This window comes from Tenrec ecaudatus, chromosome 16 (genome assembly GCF_050624435.1).
Source record: "Tenrec ecaudatus isolate mTenEca1 chromosome 16, mTenEca1.hap1, whole genome shotgun sequence".
Taxonomy (NCBI): Eukaryota; Metazoa; Chordata; class Mammalia; order Afrosoricida; family Tenrecidae; genus Tenrec; species Tenrec ecaudatus.
The window spans coordinates 102,482,927-102,501,993 of record NC_134545.1 but is presented as its reverse complement, the minus strand read 5'-3'; the positions used below and the strand labels follow the sequence as shown (position 1 = coordinate 102,501,993).

Genomic DNA, 19,067 nt, shown 5'->3' with positions numbered 1-19,067 from the left:
AGCAAAGGGCGGGAAACACGCGGGAGGAGGCCAGGCGCGGCCGTGGAGGGAAGCCCCCCTTTCGGTAAGGACAGTGGTTGGCGGGGGGCGAGAATTGAGCCCCTTCCTAGCCTGTACGAGGCTGGACCTCCCCACGGGGCGGAGCGGGCGGAGCGCGACTGCGCACTCCCGGCAGCGGCAGGCCAGTGGGAGAGAGCGCGGGCCCAGCGAACTGGGCGGGGCGGGGGCGGGGCGGGGCGGGGAGGCGGGACCCACCCTGGCTCCTCCCCGCGCGCCCCGGCGCCCGCCCCGCTCCGCGCAGGCGCAGGAAGTGAAGGGAGCCTCGCGGGCCGGCGCCTCGCAGGGCGCTGTGCCGCCCTCATGGAGCCTAACCTGCACTTCTGGATCCGCGAGCGCCAAGTACGGGGCGGGGCCGCGGGGCGGGCCGGGCGCGCACGGGGGTGGAGGGGCCGCGCTCGTGAAGTCCGGCGGACCCGGCCCGCCTTGCCCACCTGAATCTGGCGACCTGGCGACAGCCACGTGGCCGCTACGCGCTCCCTGGGTGACCTCCCCCCGGAAGTGGGTTTGGAGCGTGCCCCTGCACCTGCCGCACAGTCGGCTCAAGAGCTTGCAAGACTGGGAGGAGGATGGGAAAACTCCTCAGTCACTCGGTCACCAGCGTCATCACCTGAGACCCAGGCTTGGACTTGCAGGGTCGTCACAAGGTCACGGTCTAGATCGCCCTAGCAGAGAAGCCCCCACCCCCGCTTCGCAGGTGTCTCTTTCCCTCTGGGTCTGCTGCTCAGCGTGCAGAGAGCGCGTGCTGGAAGCTTAGACAGCTGTCATCTTCCCAAGTGACACGTCCCTCCTCTTGCAGTGCCTAAGTCTGCACTGAACCATAGAAACGGGGGGGGGGGGGGCACGCCACAGAGGTGATGGAAAATACCTGAGCTACATTTTAAAAGGAACAAAGAACATGAAAGGCATTTTAATCAAACACTAAACCGGTGGTAACCGCAGCCAGTGCAGGGGGAAAACCTGTCAGCGAGCAAAAATGCACACATTCGCCGATAATAACCACAGGAAAGTAGTCCTGCTGCACCCTGTCCCAGGTGAACAACTCGGCCACCTGGAAAACCAGCTCCCGCAGTCGATCCAAACTAATCATTTCAACATGCAACCAGTCAGAATATTATTGAGATGCTTTAAACCTCTTTTTATATGTGCATTTCACACCCAAGTCCTGTCTCAGTTGGGCTCAGGCATATTTCAAGTGGTACCTGGGAATGATTTCTTACTGGTAGGAGTCTCAATTGAGATCTACGCCCTCCTTTTAAAGATATTCTGTGATTTGGGTAAAAGTTGACAGCGCACCCCTTTAGCAATGTATATGCATCCCGTTTCCTGGCATCAATTGCAATCCCCACAATCTAACAGCACTTGGTCTCCTTCCTCCTTGGATCCCCGGTTCCAATCGCCCTCCTTACTGGCCCCATTTTGCTTTCTGAGCTTTGCTGGACCAGGGAGGGGAAACTGGATGTCAAGTTGTTCCCTGGAGAGCCAGGGACTCAAAGCCAAGAGCATGGTGACCTTTAGGGGTTTGGTGCAGCAGCCCAGCCTCCTTTCTCAGTGACCTTGGCTACCTCCTCAAGCCCTTCTTTGTGTGTTCAGGGCTTTATTAGTGTAGCCAGTCTTGCAACAACTGTAAGGGTGAGGAAACAGATTCTGTGGTCATTCTAGGTCAGTGGTCTCAACCTGTGAGTCGAAGCCCCTGTGGGGGTCGAATGACCCTTACACAGGGGTCGCCTAAGACTATCTGAAAACATATTTCTGATGGTCTTAGGAACTGAGACACCGCTCCTCCATCGGCTCCAGGCAGGTCCGCCCACATGCAGATACGCCCACCTATGAGTACCTGGCATGAAGACTGTGACCTATGCTACACCATGCTGCAAGACAAAGTTTCATTTATTTGTCATTAGAAATAATATATAATTGTATATTGTTTTGTGATGAATCACTATGCCCTAATTATGTTCAATTTGTAACAATGAAAATACACCGTGCATATTAGACATTTACATGACGATTCATAACTAACAAAATGACAATTATGAAGTAGCAACAAAAATAATTTTAAGGTTGGGGGTCACCACAACATGAAGAACTGTATTGAAGGGCCACGGCATGAGGAAGGTTGAAACCCACTCTTCTCCGTACTTGCCTCAAGGTCATATATGGGATGGGGAGGTTCACAGGTAGAAGAGAACCCAGGCCCTTATGGACCCTAGAGTCTGAGCTTTGAACTCTCAGGAGCAATTTGATGTGACGAGACAGGCATATCTGTGAGAGATTGCTGCGGGGCTTTCTGTGGCTCTAGATCATGGCAGTAAAACTAGGAAAAAGTGGCAGCGCACTGGGTACGTATTGGTTTGCTTACTGCAAGGTCAGCAGTTTGAAACCACCTGCTGCTTCTCAGGAAAAGGACTAGACTATCTACTCCCTTAAAGAATGACAGTGTGGGAAACCCACAGGGGAAGTTCTCCCCTGTCCTAGAGGGTCGCTTCGAGTAGGAGCCAACTGGATAGCATTGAGTTTTGATACACATTTTATGGTTCCCAGTGTATCTGACAGTTACGTTTAGACGGTCCTGTCATCTACTAACTGTGTGAGGAGCATGATGAAACAGAGTGAGGCTGAGGGACTTGTCCAGGCTTCCCACAAACCTTCCAGTTGTAAGAAATGCAGCAGCTGCAAAGTGCAACTGTAGGCAGTCCGATCCTGTATTTTAAGAAAGGAACCCTGGCAGCATAGTGGTTATGAGTTGGGCTGCCGACTTCAAGACCAGCAGCCCCTCTGAGGGAGAAAGACGGGGCTTTCTACTCTCACAGAGGTACAGTGTTGGAACCCACCAGGGCAGATCTACCCTGTCCCGTAGGGTCGCTGTGAGCCAGCATGGACTTGGTGGCCGTGAGTTTGGTTTTGGTTGTTGGTGTTTTGAGTACCGACTAGAGCCATGGCCTGACTGGTTGCTATCTAATCTTCAGCGTCCTCGTCTGTCAAACGGTTGCCATGAGATGATCAAGGGGAAAAAGCGAGAGATGCAATACAAACCCTCACCCACTGAACCCCAACATCCTGCCGACCCTGAACTCTGAGTGACCCCACAGGGCAGAGGAGAGATCTGCACCACAAGGGTTTTGAGGGTAAACCTTTAGAGGAGCAGACAACCTCACCTTTCTCCCCCAGAGAAGTTGGTGAGTTGGAATTGCTGGCCTAGGGGTTAGCAGCCCAATACTTAATCCACATCGCCATCAGGGCACCTTCCAGGGCCCTTCTAGGTTATATTAAAAAAAATGTTACTTGTCATGATAACTGTATATCTTTGTTTTCCTATTGCTATTAACCTTCTCTCTGATGCTCCCCGCCCCTCCTTTCTTTCTCTTTAGCCTTTTGTTCAAAGATTTCTTCTGTGGACAGAATTATTAGACCCTACAAATTTGATCATTTCAACTGTAAGTATTTTCTTATTCTCAGAGATAACAGATGGTGATGCCTTCCCCCCCGCCCCCCGCCTTTTTTTTAAGTGAATGTGAAAGTCATGGGTCCCTTTGCAAACAGTAGAAATGACAGAATCTAGCTGCTGTTTTGTTGTCCTTTCTTTGGGAGATGTTTGGCAGCTTGGCAGGATGGTACACAGAGTGGACATCGGTCTGCAGATCAGGCCCACTCCTGGGCGACAGGTGCTGGTGATTGAAAGTGAATGGAAATAAATGCCTCCTGTGTCAGGAGCCACACTGGCCATACTGGTCACCCTCCACGCCCTAGAGTGCTCCAAGAGGACTTGGTAGAGAATCGCAGACCAGGGGAGGAACACCTGTCTGTCTGTCTCTCCCTCCTGTAGTGGCTTGCCCGTGGCTGTGATGCTGGAAGTTGTGCCACCAATAATCCAACTACCAGCAGAGCCACCCATGCTGGTCAGGTTTCAGCAGAACATCCAGACTAAGGCAGACTGGGAAGAAAGGCCTGGCAACATGCTTTCAAAGACTCGCCACGGAAAGTCCTGTGGATCACGGTAGACTATTGCCCAAGACGGTGCTGGATGACACTCACCAAGGGGCCCCAGAGGACCCGTGTGGGCCGGGGCATCTGGGGAGACTGAGATGAGAGAGGCAGGGAGGAAACATCAAGGAGCAGGCAGGGACCCTGTGCAAAACCCAGGGTCAGGCAGCCAGTGTGAGCCACCAGCATTTGCCATGTTAGGCGGTGAGGTAGACAGTGAAGTGCTGGTTGTGGCTGAGACACGGAGGACTGCATCTGTCCTCGGGCAGCAAGGGATGGGGACATTTGCATGTCAGAGGCCTCCTATAGCTGGGTGTTGGGTCTCCAGAGGGGACTCCACTGTCCGTGAAACTGATCAGGGGGTTGGCTCAGGGTCCAGGGTGTCCAAACAAAAGCCCAAGAGGATTGGAACCGGGGGAGGAAGAGGCATGCCTTTCTCACCAGCACCAGCCTCAGGGCCAGACCCCGAGAGGCCCTCCCACATCTGTGCTCCATAAAGACCGTAACCTAGGTTATAGAAGAAACAAACTGAACGTCATCAGTTGGGAAACAGGCCGGTGATATGTGGTACATGGGCTTCTGCCTAGTGGTGACAAGTGATGGAACAGAGAGATGTCCTAAGTGGACATGGACCCTGTCGATGATGTGTACTGCAGACAGCAAGATGCTAGAATTCTAGCTCTCTTTAGAGCAGCAGTTCTCAACCTTCCCAATGCCATGACCCTTTCATACTTCATAACTGCCATTTTGCTACTGTTATGAATCAGACGATCCCTGTGAAAGGGCCATTCATCCCCAAAAGGGGTCGCGGCCCACAGGTTGAGAACTGCTTTAGAGAGTGTAACATACTCAAGAGCAAAATCACTCAGTGTTGATGGGTGCATCTAGTCACCTGCTGTTATCAGCTGTTTCGTGCTGTCCCCATGGAGAACAGAACAGAATGCTTCCTGGCCCTGCAGCTAGCCCCAAGCTCAGTTGCGGATCGGTTGAGTACATAGATGTTCACTGGCTGATTCCAGGACAGGATGACCAGGCCTTTCTTCCTAGTCCAGCTTTGCCAAACGTGTTCAGCATTGTGGCAACACCCAGGCGCTTGCCGATAGCATGTGGTGGTGGCTGCATGCGCCGTGCATTGGCTGGGACCCAAACGCAGATCTCCAGCATGGAAGGCAGGCTTCCTGCTCCTGGGCCTCCCAGTACAGGGTTGGAAGAATATGCCTGGTGTGCAGACGGGCAGTGACCTCTAGAGTGGAAGAATGGGGAGGGAACGCAGCCCTGGGGGTAATGATTCCCAGTTCCAGAGAGAAACTCGTATGATAGACTGGTTACAGCAGTCAGGCCAAGAATTAGTCTTCGTATTTTTCTGTTTGTTATTTTCTCTAATTAAAGAGCCAAGCAGAGAGGGACGGTGAGTGGGGTGGCTGGATGTGGGGCGCAGGAGGCAGGTGGCCCTGTCATCACTGAGACAGCTGGTGACCCTCTGAGAAGAACCTGGGTGGAGGAGCGCAGCTGCTGTGGGGCAAGCTGGCAGGACCGTCGAGGAAGTGTGTGTGTGGGTTGGGATGGGAGGGATGGTAAGTCTGAACTACACCTGTGAGGAACCCCCTGGGACCCCGGGAAGGGAGTCTTGGCCTCGCTGTTGCGCTGACATCAAAAAGAAGCACCATTTCCCGTCCAGTGCGTGCCAGCAAGGGGACAGTGGTTTAAAGGCGGTAGGTCAGTCTGGACGACAAGTGAACAGTTCCCTCCTTGATACCTTCGTCTCTGATTGTAGGAAACAATAGGAAAATCCAGGCAGCTGTTATCCACCAATGCAGCCAGCGGGAATGTGGAGGAGAAGCAGGTACGCGAGGGTGGCTGGGAGGGCCGACTTCCGACAGTTCTGCTGAGTGGTCTGGAGTCCTGTGCCCGGCCATGAGGCACATCTCCGAGATCGGAGCGTATGTAGCCCCCCACGCCCAGGCTGAGCATTTGGACAGCCAGCAGGACCGGTTTGCACACCGGATGTGTAAACGCGTAGAATTCCTGCCAGAAACCAGCGGACAGGGAGCCCTGGGTGGCGCTCAACTGTGACACCAGGAGGCTGGGGGTTGGAACCCACACATCCGCCCCAGGGAAGATGACCTGCTGACTGTACCCTAGAAACCCAGGGGCCGTGCTCCTCTCCAGAAGGGTGGGTCGCTCCAAGCCAGACTCCGTTGGACAGCACTGAATAGCCGTGACAAAGTGGCCCAAGCAGGGGTGCTCCTGGTGCCAGAGGACTGGCGGCTGGTCTGAGGCTTTCCAGGGCGGCATTTCCTTCCGATGCCGGGGCTCTGACCCCGTGTTTGTTGTCGCCCTTGGCGTGCAGAGCTAGTGGAGTAGGGGCTTGTGGAATCAGCAGACGTCAGTCCCACAAAGGCAGCCTGCAGAAAGCTCATGCATAACTGGGTTTTTTCCTAAGAGCCTGCTGGGACTTCCGCTGGTGGCATAGTGCTTATGTGTTGGGCTGCTAACCACAAGGCCGGGAGTTCGGAACCACAAGCCACTCCATGGGAGAAAGACAAGGCTTTCTACTCCAGTAAAGAATCACAGTCTCGGAAACCCACGGGGCTGTGTTCTCGACCCTGTCCTTTAGAGCTGCTGAGTCAGTGTTGACGCGACGGCAGTGATCCAAGCTTGCCTTTGGTTTAGCTGGGCCGCCAGCGGACAGCGACCAGTGCCGGGTGGGGCAGGCTAGAGTCAGACTGCAGGCTTGCCGGGTTCCAGGGTGTACTCGCTGTGTGTGTGTGTGTGTGTGTGTGGGTCCCACTTTGGAGCCCTTGATTTTGAGGTAGGAAAACACTCAGGACCTTTGCTCTATGGGGGGGCAGAGTGAAGGGCCCACCAGCGACAAAACTGACAGGGACGCTGTTTGCTGCCAAACCCCATGAAAGCTGTTGCCTTTTTGTTTTGTTTGCCCTCTTTTCAGATGCAAGAAGCTTGGAAGACGAGTCTTGTAAGTCAGCCCCATAGTAAATTTTCACCCTTAAAATGACAAAGGTCCCCAGGTGTCACAAACCGCTTGCCCTTGGCCACTAGCCCACAGGGCTGGTGGTTCTTAGTGGTGGCATTGCGGAGGAAAGGCCTGGGGTCTGCTTGTGTCCGGTTTCAGCCACTGACAGCTTGCCTGAGCACAGATCCTCGGATTCACCCGGGGGCTCCCCCAGTCGAGTAGAAAGAAATGGACAAACCTAACACTAAGCTGACCTGTATGTGCCCTCTCTTGAAGTCAACAGTACACCCCGACAGTGGCAAGCTGATCCCCGCTCCTTTCCGACCTGCAGGTGAGTGGGTTTCTTCCTAGAAAGGCTTAGGGGGTCTGTGGGGGAAAAGAATGTTCGGAGGACCTAGGGCTTGGTGGGAGGAAGAGCAAAGTGTGAAATGGTATCTTGGGGTCCCCTTTGTCCACGTGAGTGGGGGCGGGCAGCAGGGAGGAGTGGCACGGGAGAGAGCAGAGAGCGAGGGTACGCACGTCTTGATCAACCAGCTCCCCGTGACCGTGGAGCCTGTTCCAGCTCCGGGCGGAAGTGAGCCCACTCAGGTCTTCCGTGGCTGCTTTCTCTAAAGCAGAGAGTCAGGCCTGTCCTCAGAAGAGCCCCTGCTGGACTCAAACCTCCAGCCTTTAGGCTAGCTTGTTCACTGTCGCCCCACTCAGGGGCTCCACACATCCTGACAGGCAGACCCCCAGCTCACAGTGGTCCTGTAGAACAGGAAATCTGCCCCTGTGGTCATCCCAAGGGTCATACAAACAAACGCCTCCAAGGGGTTCAATGGGAGCCCCCCACCCACGTGCTCCCCCCTTCCCCCTGCACTGGAAGAGGCTGCCAGACTGGGGAAGGCTGCTGCCCGCTCTGTGCCTCATTTTTGAGTTTGTACCTTAGGTGCATGTTTGTTATTTTTATTTATGGGGGGTGGGGGGCGGGGGACAAACAATGAGTGCAGCTTCCTTCTGAGGTCTGTGGCTTCAGCAGGCGCCCCTTCCTGTCACCTCGGGGCCTCTGCATCTATGTCACTGACGGCCCTTCTCTCCTGTCCAGCTTTCCTGCCTTTCATGGGGCCCATGGTGAGTACGCTGCCCCTCACCGCCAGGAAGACGGCCGCCCCAGCCTGACCTCAGCCAGTGTCCTCCAGCCCCGCCCCCTGTCCGGGGGCTCCTCGCCTGTGCCCCTGCTCTGCCCTCCGCCTCCCTGTGCTTATCTGTCCCGTCAGCAGGCCTCCATGCCACAGGTCGTCCTTGGTTTCAGCTCCCTCTGTGTGCAACACACCGTGGAGGAGGCCAGGGTGTAAGAGGGCCCTGAGCTGTGCCCACAAGCCCCAGTGGGTAGGCTGTGAGCCTCTTGCCTAGGCCCGCCCAACACTGACTCCCACCTGGGACCGGAGTCACCCCCTCCCCCAGTGAGGTTGTCCTTCTTTGTGCCCCTAAAGTGCTTCCATCCGCCTCACCCATCCCTCCTGCCTCCCACACCTGCCCTGTGTGTCTTTCCAAGTACGTCTGAGCTGCCCTGCCAGGTTTCGGCATGGGGACAGGGATGACTTGGAGGCTCCCGGCATCCCCAGGCAGCTAGTTCAGGGGCCCGTGGCTGCTCTTTAGCATTGGATAGCCTGGTGACCCATGGCCCCTGCATCTTGCCACCACCTACTTTGTCGTTGCTCCTGGGGGGCTCAGCTGCCATATGCCCTGGGAGGTTCCAGACTCCTGTAGGCCCTGCCAACCCCCAAACATTGACTGCTCTCGTCTTCCTTCTTCAAAGGTGTTTTTATCAATGATGCCATCTAGAGGGTTGAAGACCATGATTTTACCCCAGGTAGCCATTGTTTCTGCCTCACGCATGGTGACTGAGCTCAGTTAGGCTCAGAACCAACAAGGGTCCATTTGCCTCTCTGCCCACAGTTTTCCCTCTACACCTACCTGACATCGTTCAACATCTTCAACGGGAACACCAGCTACGTGAGTGCTACAGGGCCAGACGTGGGCCCTTTTGCTGGTGTTTCTCTCCATGCTTGTTTGGTTTTGTTTTTGGAGGGGGCACCTGGATATGGCTTGTTTGTTTTTTAATTATCCTTGCTGGGTGACATGGGGACCTTTGCTAAGCATGTACTTTTATGTTTCCCTAGCATGATCACCCACGAGAGAACCTCTTACTGGGGGCTGGAGTCGTTGCCTCCTCAACCTTCTTTGGAGTAGGTATTTTACCAGCCTGTCTGATTTACTCCTCTCTTATTTGAAATCGACACAAATGTCTGCTGATCCTGAAAACTTAATTGAGGTTCTGACTCCCAAAGATAGGAGGAGGAAAGCCAGAGTTTTCTCCCCTGTGTTCAGGAGACCCTGGGTGATGCCGCCATGCTTGGCAGCTAACTGAAAGGTTGGAGCCTCACGTTGACCCAGAGGTCCCTCTGAAGGAGGGTCTGGTGACTTACTTCTGAAAAAGCAGTGATGGAAACATGGGGATCTCATAGATCAGGATCTTCTGGCTTTATAATCCGTTCCCTCTAAACTAATGATCCTACTAACATTCTAAGTTCCTACACAAAAAGTCAAGTGAAAAAAAATCACTCATTTCAAAGCGTAGCTCATGCTGCACAAACAGGTGTGAGGTCATAGTTGTTGCTTTGGGGCTCAGATCCACTAATGGTCACAAGTGTCATCCCGGACATTGAACAAACCTGGTTAGAGTCCTGGCTCTGACCTTTAGGCACTCTGCGACTCTGAGCCCGGGTCAACCCCGGAGCAGAGCAGCAAAACACAGGTTTTGCCATGGCACCCTGCCTGCCCCACCACTTACCCCGGGAAAGGCTGGCTCTCAGCTGTCCAGTCTGCCCAGCTGATGTTGGGCCTCAGGTAACACTGCCTTTCTCTCTCGTGTTCTAGATACTTCCTCACTTGGCACAGCTGAGGTATGCCCTGAGCAACCCTGCCCTGAGCCTTTTAGTCCGACGAGTCCTCCCGGTCTTCTTCCTGGGTGAGCAGTGTGAAGGGCTGGGAACACGCCATCTGAGGCTGGTCTTTGTGGTCCAGAGCCTTCCACTCCCCAGAGCCAGCCCAGCCCCTTGTTCACGATGACAACCACTGCTTGCAGCTCCTGGGCCCCCGGGCCCCTGCCTGAGTTAGTTCTGAGGTCTGAGAGGTGACATTTGCCCCACCCGTCCCCTCGTCCTGCGTCCCAGGTGCTGACTGCTATAACAGGAATATCACAGGGAGTGGCCTTCAGGAACAGAAGTGGGTTTCCTCTGCCATGGGGCCTCTGCAGGAAGGTCCTCTCTCTGTCCCTGTCTCCACCTCGCCAGCCTCTCCTGGGTGGTGCCTGCAGAGCTCCGCCCAGCACTTGCCCCTTCCTCTGGTTTTATCTTCAACACTAAACACACATTCTGACTGGACTCAGCCTTGGCCCTCCTTCCCCTGCTTCCTCCCTGTGTTTCCCCTTCCCATCTCCTCCCTGCCAGTCTACCCTCCGAGCTTTGTCCTGGGCCAGGGCCACCCCTGGGATCTGACTGAAACAGTTGATTCCCCCACCACCATGGGGATGAATGAGATAAGCCCCAGGCAGTCTGTGTCCCAAGTGTCAGCCGGGCTCTTTCCTGTATCTGCTCTTCAATGTCTCGGAAGTATGGAGGTTTACGGTGCTCGCACTCCGAAACTGCCTCATTAACAGGGGACCCACTCCTCTTAGATGGGGCTGTATCTGCAGGCATGGGGTTAGGACATAAGGCATGTTTTGGGGGCCACGCAAGTCAGTCCCTCACCCCCTTTAATTGGCTTGTCGAGGGTTGAATACAAGCTGGGAGCCCAAATGCCTTTGTAAAGAGCTCTGTACACTCTCGAATGCATGACTGCCTTGGCTCCTGACAGTGACTTAGAAGTAGGGACTGTTATTCCCATGTACAGACAAGGAGACAGACCTTGAGAGCGTTCTCAGGGTCCCACAGCAAGCCCGGAGTGGCCAGGCCACCAGCACGATAGAGTGAGGCCTGCCCAGTCTGCAAGGTTGCCAGTTGGCAGACTCACTCACAGGTTGCTGTGATGTCATGGAAGCCCGGTGACACCAGTGAAGCCAGGCGAGGGAGGTGTTCTAGGATGGGTGGGGTGGGGTGGGGTGGGGTTGGGCACCAGCTGTCAGAGGAGGCTGGGGAAGGGCAGACCCTGACCCTTCCTCTGGGAACTGAATCTCACCCACCCGTCCTGCATGTGCTCTTCCCACTTCCAGCCCAAGTCAGTGCGGTCAATGTGCTGGCATCTCGAAAGCAGGAGTTGGCGCAGGGCATCAAAGTCATGGACAAGGAAGGCAACGTCGTTGGCCACTCCAGAAGGGCCGGGGAGAAGGTAAGGGGCCGTGAGGGAGTTTGAACCCTTGAAACTATTGCCCTTTACTTCTAGACTAAAAGTATCCTCTGATGTCATTAAAGCAGAGAAGGGGGGAACTGATCAAAATGATCTCCGTGTATCTCACACACACACACACACGCGCGCGCGCGCGCGGTGATGAACAACAGAAACAAGGGTGAAGGGAGACAGTGGTCGGTGTAAGATATGAAAATAATAATTTGTAATTTATCGAGGGTTCATGAGAGTGGGAGAGGGAGGGAAAAAATGAGCTGATGCCAAGGGTTCAAGTAGAAAATGTTTTGAAAAGGATGATGGCAACATATGTACAAATGTGCTTGATACAATGGATATGTGAATTATTAGAAGAGCTGTAAGAGCCCCCAATAAAATGATTAAACAACAACAACAAAACGGAACAATGGCTGAATTAGTAGAACATGTGCACCGTGAGCACTAAGCTCTTTCAAGGTCTGTGTCCGTGGCCTCCCAGGAGCGCGGGACAAGGTCAGCCATTCCAAGCCACCAGCCACTCCTCAAGAGAAGGTTGACGCTATCTGCTCCCGTAAAGATTCACAGCCACAGATGGATGTCCCCAGGGGCAGATTGGGACGACATTGACAGTAGGCACTTGAAAGATCAGGTGGGAACCTCGGGGCCAGTGAGTGGGTTTCTGCGCGACTGAGACTGCACACCCTGGAGGAACGTCATGGTCACTGAGTGGTGAGGAGTGTCGTGTCGTTACCGGGTCACACGCAGAGACTGCCGCACCGGTGGCAATGAAGCTGTAATTCGAAGCTTAACAAATGGAAGCCTAAGAGCAGGTGTGCAGGACTCGGCCCCCCTGGAGCTGCTCCAGCTCCCTGCCAGGACCGGGCGGGCGGCTCTGCCGACTCAGGCCCAGTCCGCTCAGCTGCCCGCTCTCCAGAGCCCGCCTCGGGCCAGCCCAGCCCCGCCAGCTCGAGGGTCCGTCTCACCAGGAGGAACTTCACTTTTTTGCCCGAGAGCCAACTTAGGGGAAAAGAGAGGGCTTGATGGTCTGCTTTTATAAAGAAAAACTTTTGTCTCCTAAGAAAAAAGTGTCCGAACCCATGCGTAAGCACGAACCTTTTTTCATCACGCCCGTCACCGAACAGTTTCTGTCCTTTGGCTAAAGTTTCAGAAAGTGCGTAACCAGCAGTATCTGATGGTAACAGGGCACCTTTGACCCGGTTTCAGGGGCCTCACTCGCGCTCTTTTCCCTGGCCGGCCAGGCGAGACGCAGGATGGCAAACTGTGGGGCGTCATCCCAGCGCCTCTCAATGATGGCTGGCTCCATCCCGTGGCTGCCCGTGGCACCCGGGACAACGGAGGAGGTTGGCCTCACTGTGCCGACTACGCAACCCCACACAGCCCTCCTGCAGCTCCTCTTCCCTCCTGACATGGCTTTATTGTACGTCCCTGAAACTTTATCTGAAAGCCAGCCTCCTCGGCTCCACTTGGCCCACGAGGGGAAGGGTGCCCATGCGTGACCGTCAGCACGCAGGGGGGCAACCGAGGGACTGGTACCCGGTGGAAAGAGATGAGCCCAGGAAGGGAGGTTGCGGCCAAGTCCTGGCAAGTGGAGTGGAAGGAAGGCCGGGCGGTGGTGCAGGGACGCTGGCGGAGGAGTGACGTGTGTGGAGTTGACTCTGTCTTACGGGTTCTCCAGTGAACACGAGAGTAAATGCCAGCCAGCATCGGGATGTCCCTGGAGAATCCGTGAAATGCCGTGGAGGAGAGAATGTGTGCTCTTGGGATCGAGCCCGGCGCACGAAATGAGTTTGTGTTTAACAAACAGCGGTGCACACAACCGCAGGACTCCCTGGCGCAGCACGTTGAAGCCCTCGGGGGATGGCCTTGGACGAGTGCTCTAACTGGTCTTGGTCTCACTAGGGATAGTGGCCGCCGGGGAGGCGGGGGCTCTGCTGGGCCCGTTTCATTTCAGGTCGAGCGATCAGCTCCAAAGGTTACGGTGGCTGGGTTTCAGGATCAGCACGAGGACTTCCTATGAAGAAACTTTACGAACACCAAAGAGTTCGTTGGTGAGACAAAGGCCAGAAAAATTGTGTGCCGAGCGATTTGCCCAAGTCGGCCACGTATCTTCTCATTTGTTGAGAGCAGCAAGTGCGTGCTGTACTCTGAGAAGGTTGCAGGGAACACCTGCCGGGTCCACCCCACAGCCCTGATCCTGCCCCTCCCTGCACACTCCTCTCTGTTCACCAACGCCAACATTGAAGAGGAAGGTGATTTGGAGTCCCTGGAGAAAGCTGGTGTCATTGTACTGCGGCGTCAATGAGGAGCGCACCATACTTTGGGGAAGGAGGGCCACAGAGCCAGCGTCTTCCCAAGAGTGCAGACACCAGTGGAGGCCACGGACCAATACCAGCTTCACGTTTGCACACTCCCAGTGACGGTGACTGGGAGTTTCCAGCAGCACCTTTTGACTTGCCCTCGGACTTGGTAAAACGACATTTGATGGCACGATCTTCGCGTCTGTGACTCAGTGGTTTATAGTGCAGCCCTTGGAATGGCACAGGCAGCCAGGTGAGCTGGCTCAGGTGGGCTCCACCTGGCTCAGGTGGGCTCTGGCATTCATGCAGAGTCGAGCTGCGGTGGTAGCGTGTGCCCGAGTTGGAATCCGCGCACAGCGGCCCCACCAGGCTGCCCCCCAGGGTTTCCAAAGTGTTGATCACTGTAGAAGCTAACTGTCTCCTCCTCACATGGAGTGGCTGGTGGGTATGAACTGCCAACTTGCCAGTGAGCAGCCACGCCACCCTGGCTGTGTGCACTGGGTGAGCCGGGGAGTGGTCAGGATGGTGAGGAGACCAATGGCCAAGGTCTGGATTGAAAGGAAAGCGTGTTGTGTGGGATTTTCGAGGGAGAATGGGTGGGAGGGGGGTGCTTCCGCCCGCCCAAGTCTGCCCTGAATTGCCACTCCCCAGAAACCCCCATACCATGCATTGACCTGCTCTCCCCACTCCCGCCAGGCCATCAAGGAAACAGCCTTGTCCAGAATGGTGCTCTTTGGGGCCTCTGCCTGTGTCCCAGAAGTCGTGTCCTACTTTTTCAAAAGGTAAGCAGTCCCCTCCCCCGCGCAGGTGAACAGCCCAATACAGCAAGTGTGTCCAGTGCGAAGCGGGCGGGGCCAGGGCTGGGAAGCGTGAGCTTCAGTCATCTTCCAGCCAAGCCCTCATCCTGCCCAGGGGCTGCCATAGGCAGCTGTGCCCAGGAGCCCGTGGGTGCCCACTTCTAGAATGAGGGTGCAGGCCCTTTCAGCTCGGTGTGCTATAAATGTTGCTCAAGGACTGCCCGCCCTGCACCATCCTGGCCACGTATCCGTTCCCTGAAGTGCTCTGTGACTCTACTAAAGGCCACTGGAGGAAGATGAGTGGACGTGGCCCCAGATTTAGGGGCCTGTTACCTCTTGAGAATCAAGAAAGGCCTGGTAGGAGGTGGCGTGGCAGGGCCTGCTGTGGTTGTGAGGGTCAGGAAGCCCGACATGCAGCAGCTGGGCCAGCGGGGGACATGTCGGTGTGGGTGACGGACATGGGACACCCACCCTCCTCTTTCCTAGGTGTCAGCTTCTCTCTCTCTTGCTGCACCCAGGCTCCTACACCCTGATAAGGGAGGAGTTACTGACCACCCTCAGCTCAGTCCCTCACAGCTTCCTGATCAGACATGCAAAACAACATACCCCGGGGCCAGGGGAGGGGTCTTGCACTCAGAAAATCCCAAGGAAGGCTTTTGATTGGCTCATGCCAGGCCATGGTCCCATGGGGAACTAATCCATTCTCATCTGGATGGTGAGCCTAGGATGGGAAGGCCCCACCAGAACCACATATGTTTAGAAAGGAGGGGCAGGGTCTTGGGTAGGGGTTGGCCGAGCTGGGTAGATACAGAGAGGACGACTCGGGCTGGCTGGGGCCGGAGCTCCTGCGGGAATGGGCCCTCCAGTCCGTCCCAGGGTGTCTACCTCATGTACAGGCTGCGTGGTGGGGAGCACCTTGGGGTGCTGGGAGGACCTTGTGCCAGGGAGTAACCTCAGGTGGGAGAGCAGCTTGCGTGAGGGCATGCAGTCTGCGGAGGCCTCAGGTCCCTGTGCTTCCCCCATGTCTGTCACAACCCCGAAGGGTCAGCACACCCTGGCTGAGGACATGGGCTCCCGGGGGTTCTGAGGCTGCACCTCTGAGCCTTGAGAGTCTCGACAAGCTAAAGGTCATTTGTCAGAGGGGATGAGGGGGACATTGGTGGTTCGGCGATAGAGTTCTCGCCTTCCACAAAGGAGCCCTGGGTTTGATGCCTGGCTCAGGTACCTCCCATGCAGCCACCACCCGTTGCCAGTGGTCTCCATGTTGCTGAGAGCCTTTCAGCAGACCTTCCAGACCAAGACAGACTGAGAAGAGAGTTCACGCTCTGCTCTGAATCTCAGCCCAGTGGGTGACAGTGATCCGAAGCGGGGGGCACAGGGGAGAAAACTCGAGCCTTGGGTGGTGGGGTCCCGTGATAGGCCCCCTGTAAGGCATTAAGACAGCTAAGGCCTGGCAGCATAGTTGTCTTCTTGGCTTGTTTGTGGGTTGGTGGAGCCAAGCAAGCAGCTCTGGGCACAGTGGTTAAGGCGCTCAGTGGCACCAGCCGCTGAGGGAGTTCAAGGCACCAGCCGCAGTTCAAGGCACCAGCTGCTCAACTAGAGAAAGGTCTGGGTCTTGTTTCCATAAAGATGACAGCTTTGGAAACTGGGGCAGTTCTAGGAGCCAGAGTGGACTTGGTGGCAATGGGTGTGGTGTGTGGTGTGACCATAGGCTATAATAAGGCAGCTGTCTGTGGTGGAGGATGGCAGTCAGTCTCACTGGAGCAGGGGCGCCCAGGGAGGGGGTCCCCTGTAAATAGTGCCTCAAGGGGGGGTCTTGCTGGCGGTCAGCCCTGTCGTGTTTCCTGCAGGACCCGGTTTTTCCTGCAGCAGCCGTTGTCACTTTGGGCTGTGAGGCTGTCCTGCAGCTACCTTGCCCTGGGGCTGATGGTGCCTGTCTCCTTCAGCATGTTTCCCCAGGTCGGACAGGTAAGTACCCCTACGCCCATCCTGGGTCCTCTGGAGGCTGCGGTACACCATGCCCAGCTTATGGAGGCAGAATTCCCAGAGGCCACAGTGGAGGCAGGAAGTGGGGACTGTGAGAATGCCGTTGGGCTAAGATGGGCATGGAGGTGGTCCTAGGCTAGCTGAGAGGGGCATGGAAGCCCACCCAGACACTGCAGGCTACACTTAGGGCCCCTGTGGCCAGAAGAAGGGCCTGTATCCCACCTGTGCTCCTGGCAGTTAGAGAAAACCCAAATGTGAAGTTATTAGGATGCTGCCGTTAGGGGCTCCTTAGGATTGATGGTGAGCATGCCGGAGTAGGGTGGGAAGATGTATCTAGGGATTGTCATAAAGTACCTTCCCAAACCCACTACCATCAAGTCACAGTGACCGGATAGGACAGTAGAGCGCACTCTTTACGGGAGTAAGTAGAAAGCCTTGTGGCCTTATCTTTCTTCCCCAGAGAGGCTGCTGGGTTCAAACCACTGCATCTTTCTTCAGTTAGCAGTTGAGTGATTTAATCACTGTGCTACCAGGGTTCTCTTAAAGTGCCTCTGAAGGGAAACAAGGTGCACAGCAGGAGCATGGGGTGCTTGATGGAATAAGACGGGTTGAGTGAGGACAGCACAGGCTAGATGCTGAGGACCCGAGTTTGGTATGGTGCTGCCGACAGGGGTGATCTCAGGAGAAAGACCAGGCTTCCTACTTACTCCCAAAATGAGTTCGAGCCTCAGGAACCCACAAGGCCAGTTCTGCCTGTCCTATAGGGCCGCTGAGTCGGAATCCACGTGAAGGCAGGGAGAAAGAGGAAGCAAACTGGGTTATATTTGAGATTGTCCACAAAAAGTATCCGGGGGCTATATTTTTGCCCTAGATTGGGCCTCGTGATTAAAGATGGTTTAATCACAGAGTGGTTGGTTCTGAAAATGACTTGCCTCTCGGCTCCCGAGGGAAGCGCTATTGGCACTCAGAGGTCCTTTCTGTTGCTCAGATCCAGTGCAGCAGGCTCGAAGAAGCCATCCAGTCTTCAACCCGAGAGACGGAGCTCTTCTACCACAGGGGTGTATAGGGGCCACTTTGAGGGGAAGGTGCCCTGCTGAGGCTGCCACAGTGCAGCCCGTGTCTGGGGCTCTCGGACATTGATGGAAGCAGAGAAAGGAGTGGGGTGGGGGGGTGCGATGGTCCTGGTGCATGCCCCCACCGGTATCTGGGACAAGCAGTGTCAAAATCAGTTTTCCGTTTGCTCGTTGGCCTGTGGAAGGTAACCGTACAATGACTAATAAACTTGTGAACACTGAAAACACCTTGCTGGGCTACTGTGGCTGTGAACATGGTTGAACTGTGGTCTTAGCAGGGGTGGGCCAAGAGGGGTGTGTCCCGGAGGCTGGAAGGGTCCCAGCTTCCTGTCCAGGGCTTCTCTCCAGAGCCAAGCTGCGCAGCACTTGTCAGTGTCCCATCTGCAGTTCCTTCTCCACTCATGGCCTGCCCCCGCCCGTCAGCAAGGGTCCCCTGGCCTGGGGCAGACTCCCCTGGAGTGATGACATCCCCTTCCCTCATGTGCCGCTGTTCCTCCACTCTTCTTCCAGACAAATGCTTAGTCTGCCCAGCAATGGACCCAGCCCCTCCTCCACTGAAAACGGTGGCCCATGGCCAGGAAGAGCCTGTTGGCCCCAGGTCCAAACCTCCTGCCACCATGTCCCCCACCCCCACCCCCCTCAGGTCACTCTCCTCGGTTCTGTGGACGCCATATCCTCTCTGGCTTCAGTCCCCCCACCCGATCCCCACCCCGATCCCCACCTGCCTCACTCAAAAGCCCTTCTGCAGCCAGACTTGGGCTATGAAGCACCTCCACCCCCACCTTCCAGGCTGTATGGCACCCTTGTTCCTGCACTGCCATCCAAGCTGAACCATGAGCGTGTCTCAGAGACCCCTCCCCTTCCCCACTGCCATCTAGTGGATGAGCTCCTTAGAGGAAACCAAATCAACAAACTCACTGCCATCAAGGCGATGCAGATTCACAGCGACCACATAGACCAGGGTAAGAATGCCCTTGGCAGTTTATAAAGGGCTCTACAACCATCTCTGGCCACTACTCAGCCCAACAGCACCCCCTGCTGGTACAGCTGCAACAGCACCCGGCCTGGCTAGCGTGCCTCCAGGGAACCCCATTTCCCATCCTTGCGCACAAGTGATACCAAGCACCAGCTTCCCAGGGCATCAAGGTCAAGCCTAACTACTGGGTTAGGGGCACTGCCTGTGCTCTCAGCAAAATCCAGACCCATTACCCTCAAGTCGATTCTGACTCAATGACCTTATAAAGCTTAGCACACTCGGGTTTCTGAGGTGGTGAAATCTTTATGGGAGTATGCTTTTACCTGTGGAGCAGCTAAAAGACTCAAACTGCTGACCTTGGGTTTAGCAGCCCCATGTGTTACCCTCTACACCACCAGGACTCCTATGCCAAACTTACTGCCATCAGATCAATTCTGACTCACGGAAGTAGAAAGCCTCATCTTTCTCCCTCAGACGAGCCAGTGGTTTTGAATTAATTACCTTACAGTCTAATGTGTAACCCACTAGGCCACCAGTGCT

At 55.4% G+C, this 19,067-nt stretch overlaps 1 protein-coding gene across 2 annotated transcripts; it reads left to right on the top strand.

Annotated features, from left to right (window-relative positions):
* The first annotated feature begins 291 nt into the window (after positions 1-291).
* On the top strand, positions 292-17,778 carry SFXN4 (sideroflexin 4). 2 transcript variants are annotated; one of them, XM_075534317.1, is made up of 15 exons: positions 310-399; positions 3,027-3,236; positions 3,429-3,494; positions 5,816-5,884; positions 6,992-7,018; positions 7,175-7,346; positions 8,100-8,125; positions 8,814-8,867; positions 8,954-9,010; positions 9,178-9,243; positions 9,935-10,025; positions 11,268-11,383; positions 14,392-14,477; positions 16,343-16,460; positions 17,467-17,778. In XM_075534317.1, exons 6-15 carry the CDS (start codon positions 7,244-7,246, stop codon positions 17,542-17,544), a joined length of 795 nt encoding a protein of 264 aa, XP_075390432.1. In that variant the 5' UTR covers positions 310-399; positions 3,027-3,236; positions 3,429-3,494; positions 5,816-5,884; positions 6,992-7,018; positions 7,175-7,243; the 3' UTR covers positions 17,545-17,778. The 2 variants fall into 2 exon arrangements, with proteins under 2 accessions (XP_075390431.1, XP_075390432.1); XM_075534316.1 differs by lacking the exon at positions 3,027-3,236 and having other exon boundaries at positions 292-399; positions 7,292-7,346.
* Positions 17,779-19,067: the final 1,289 nt, after the last annotated feature.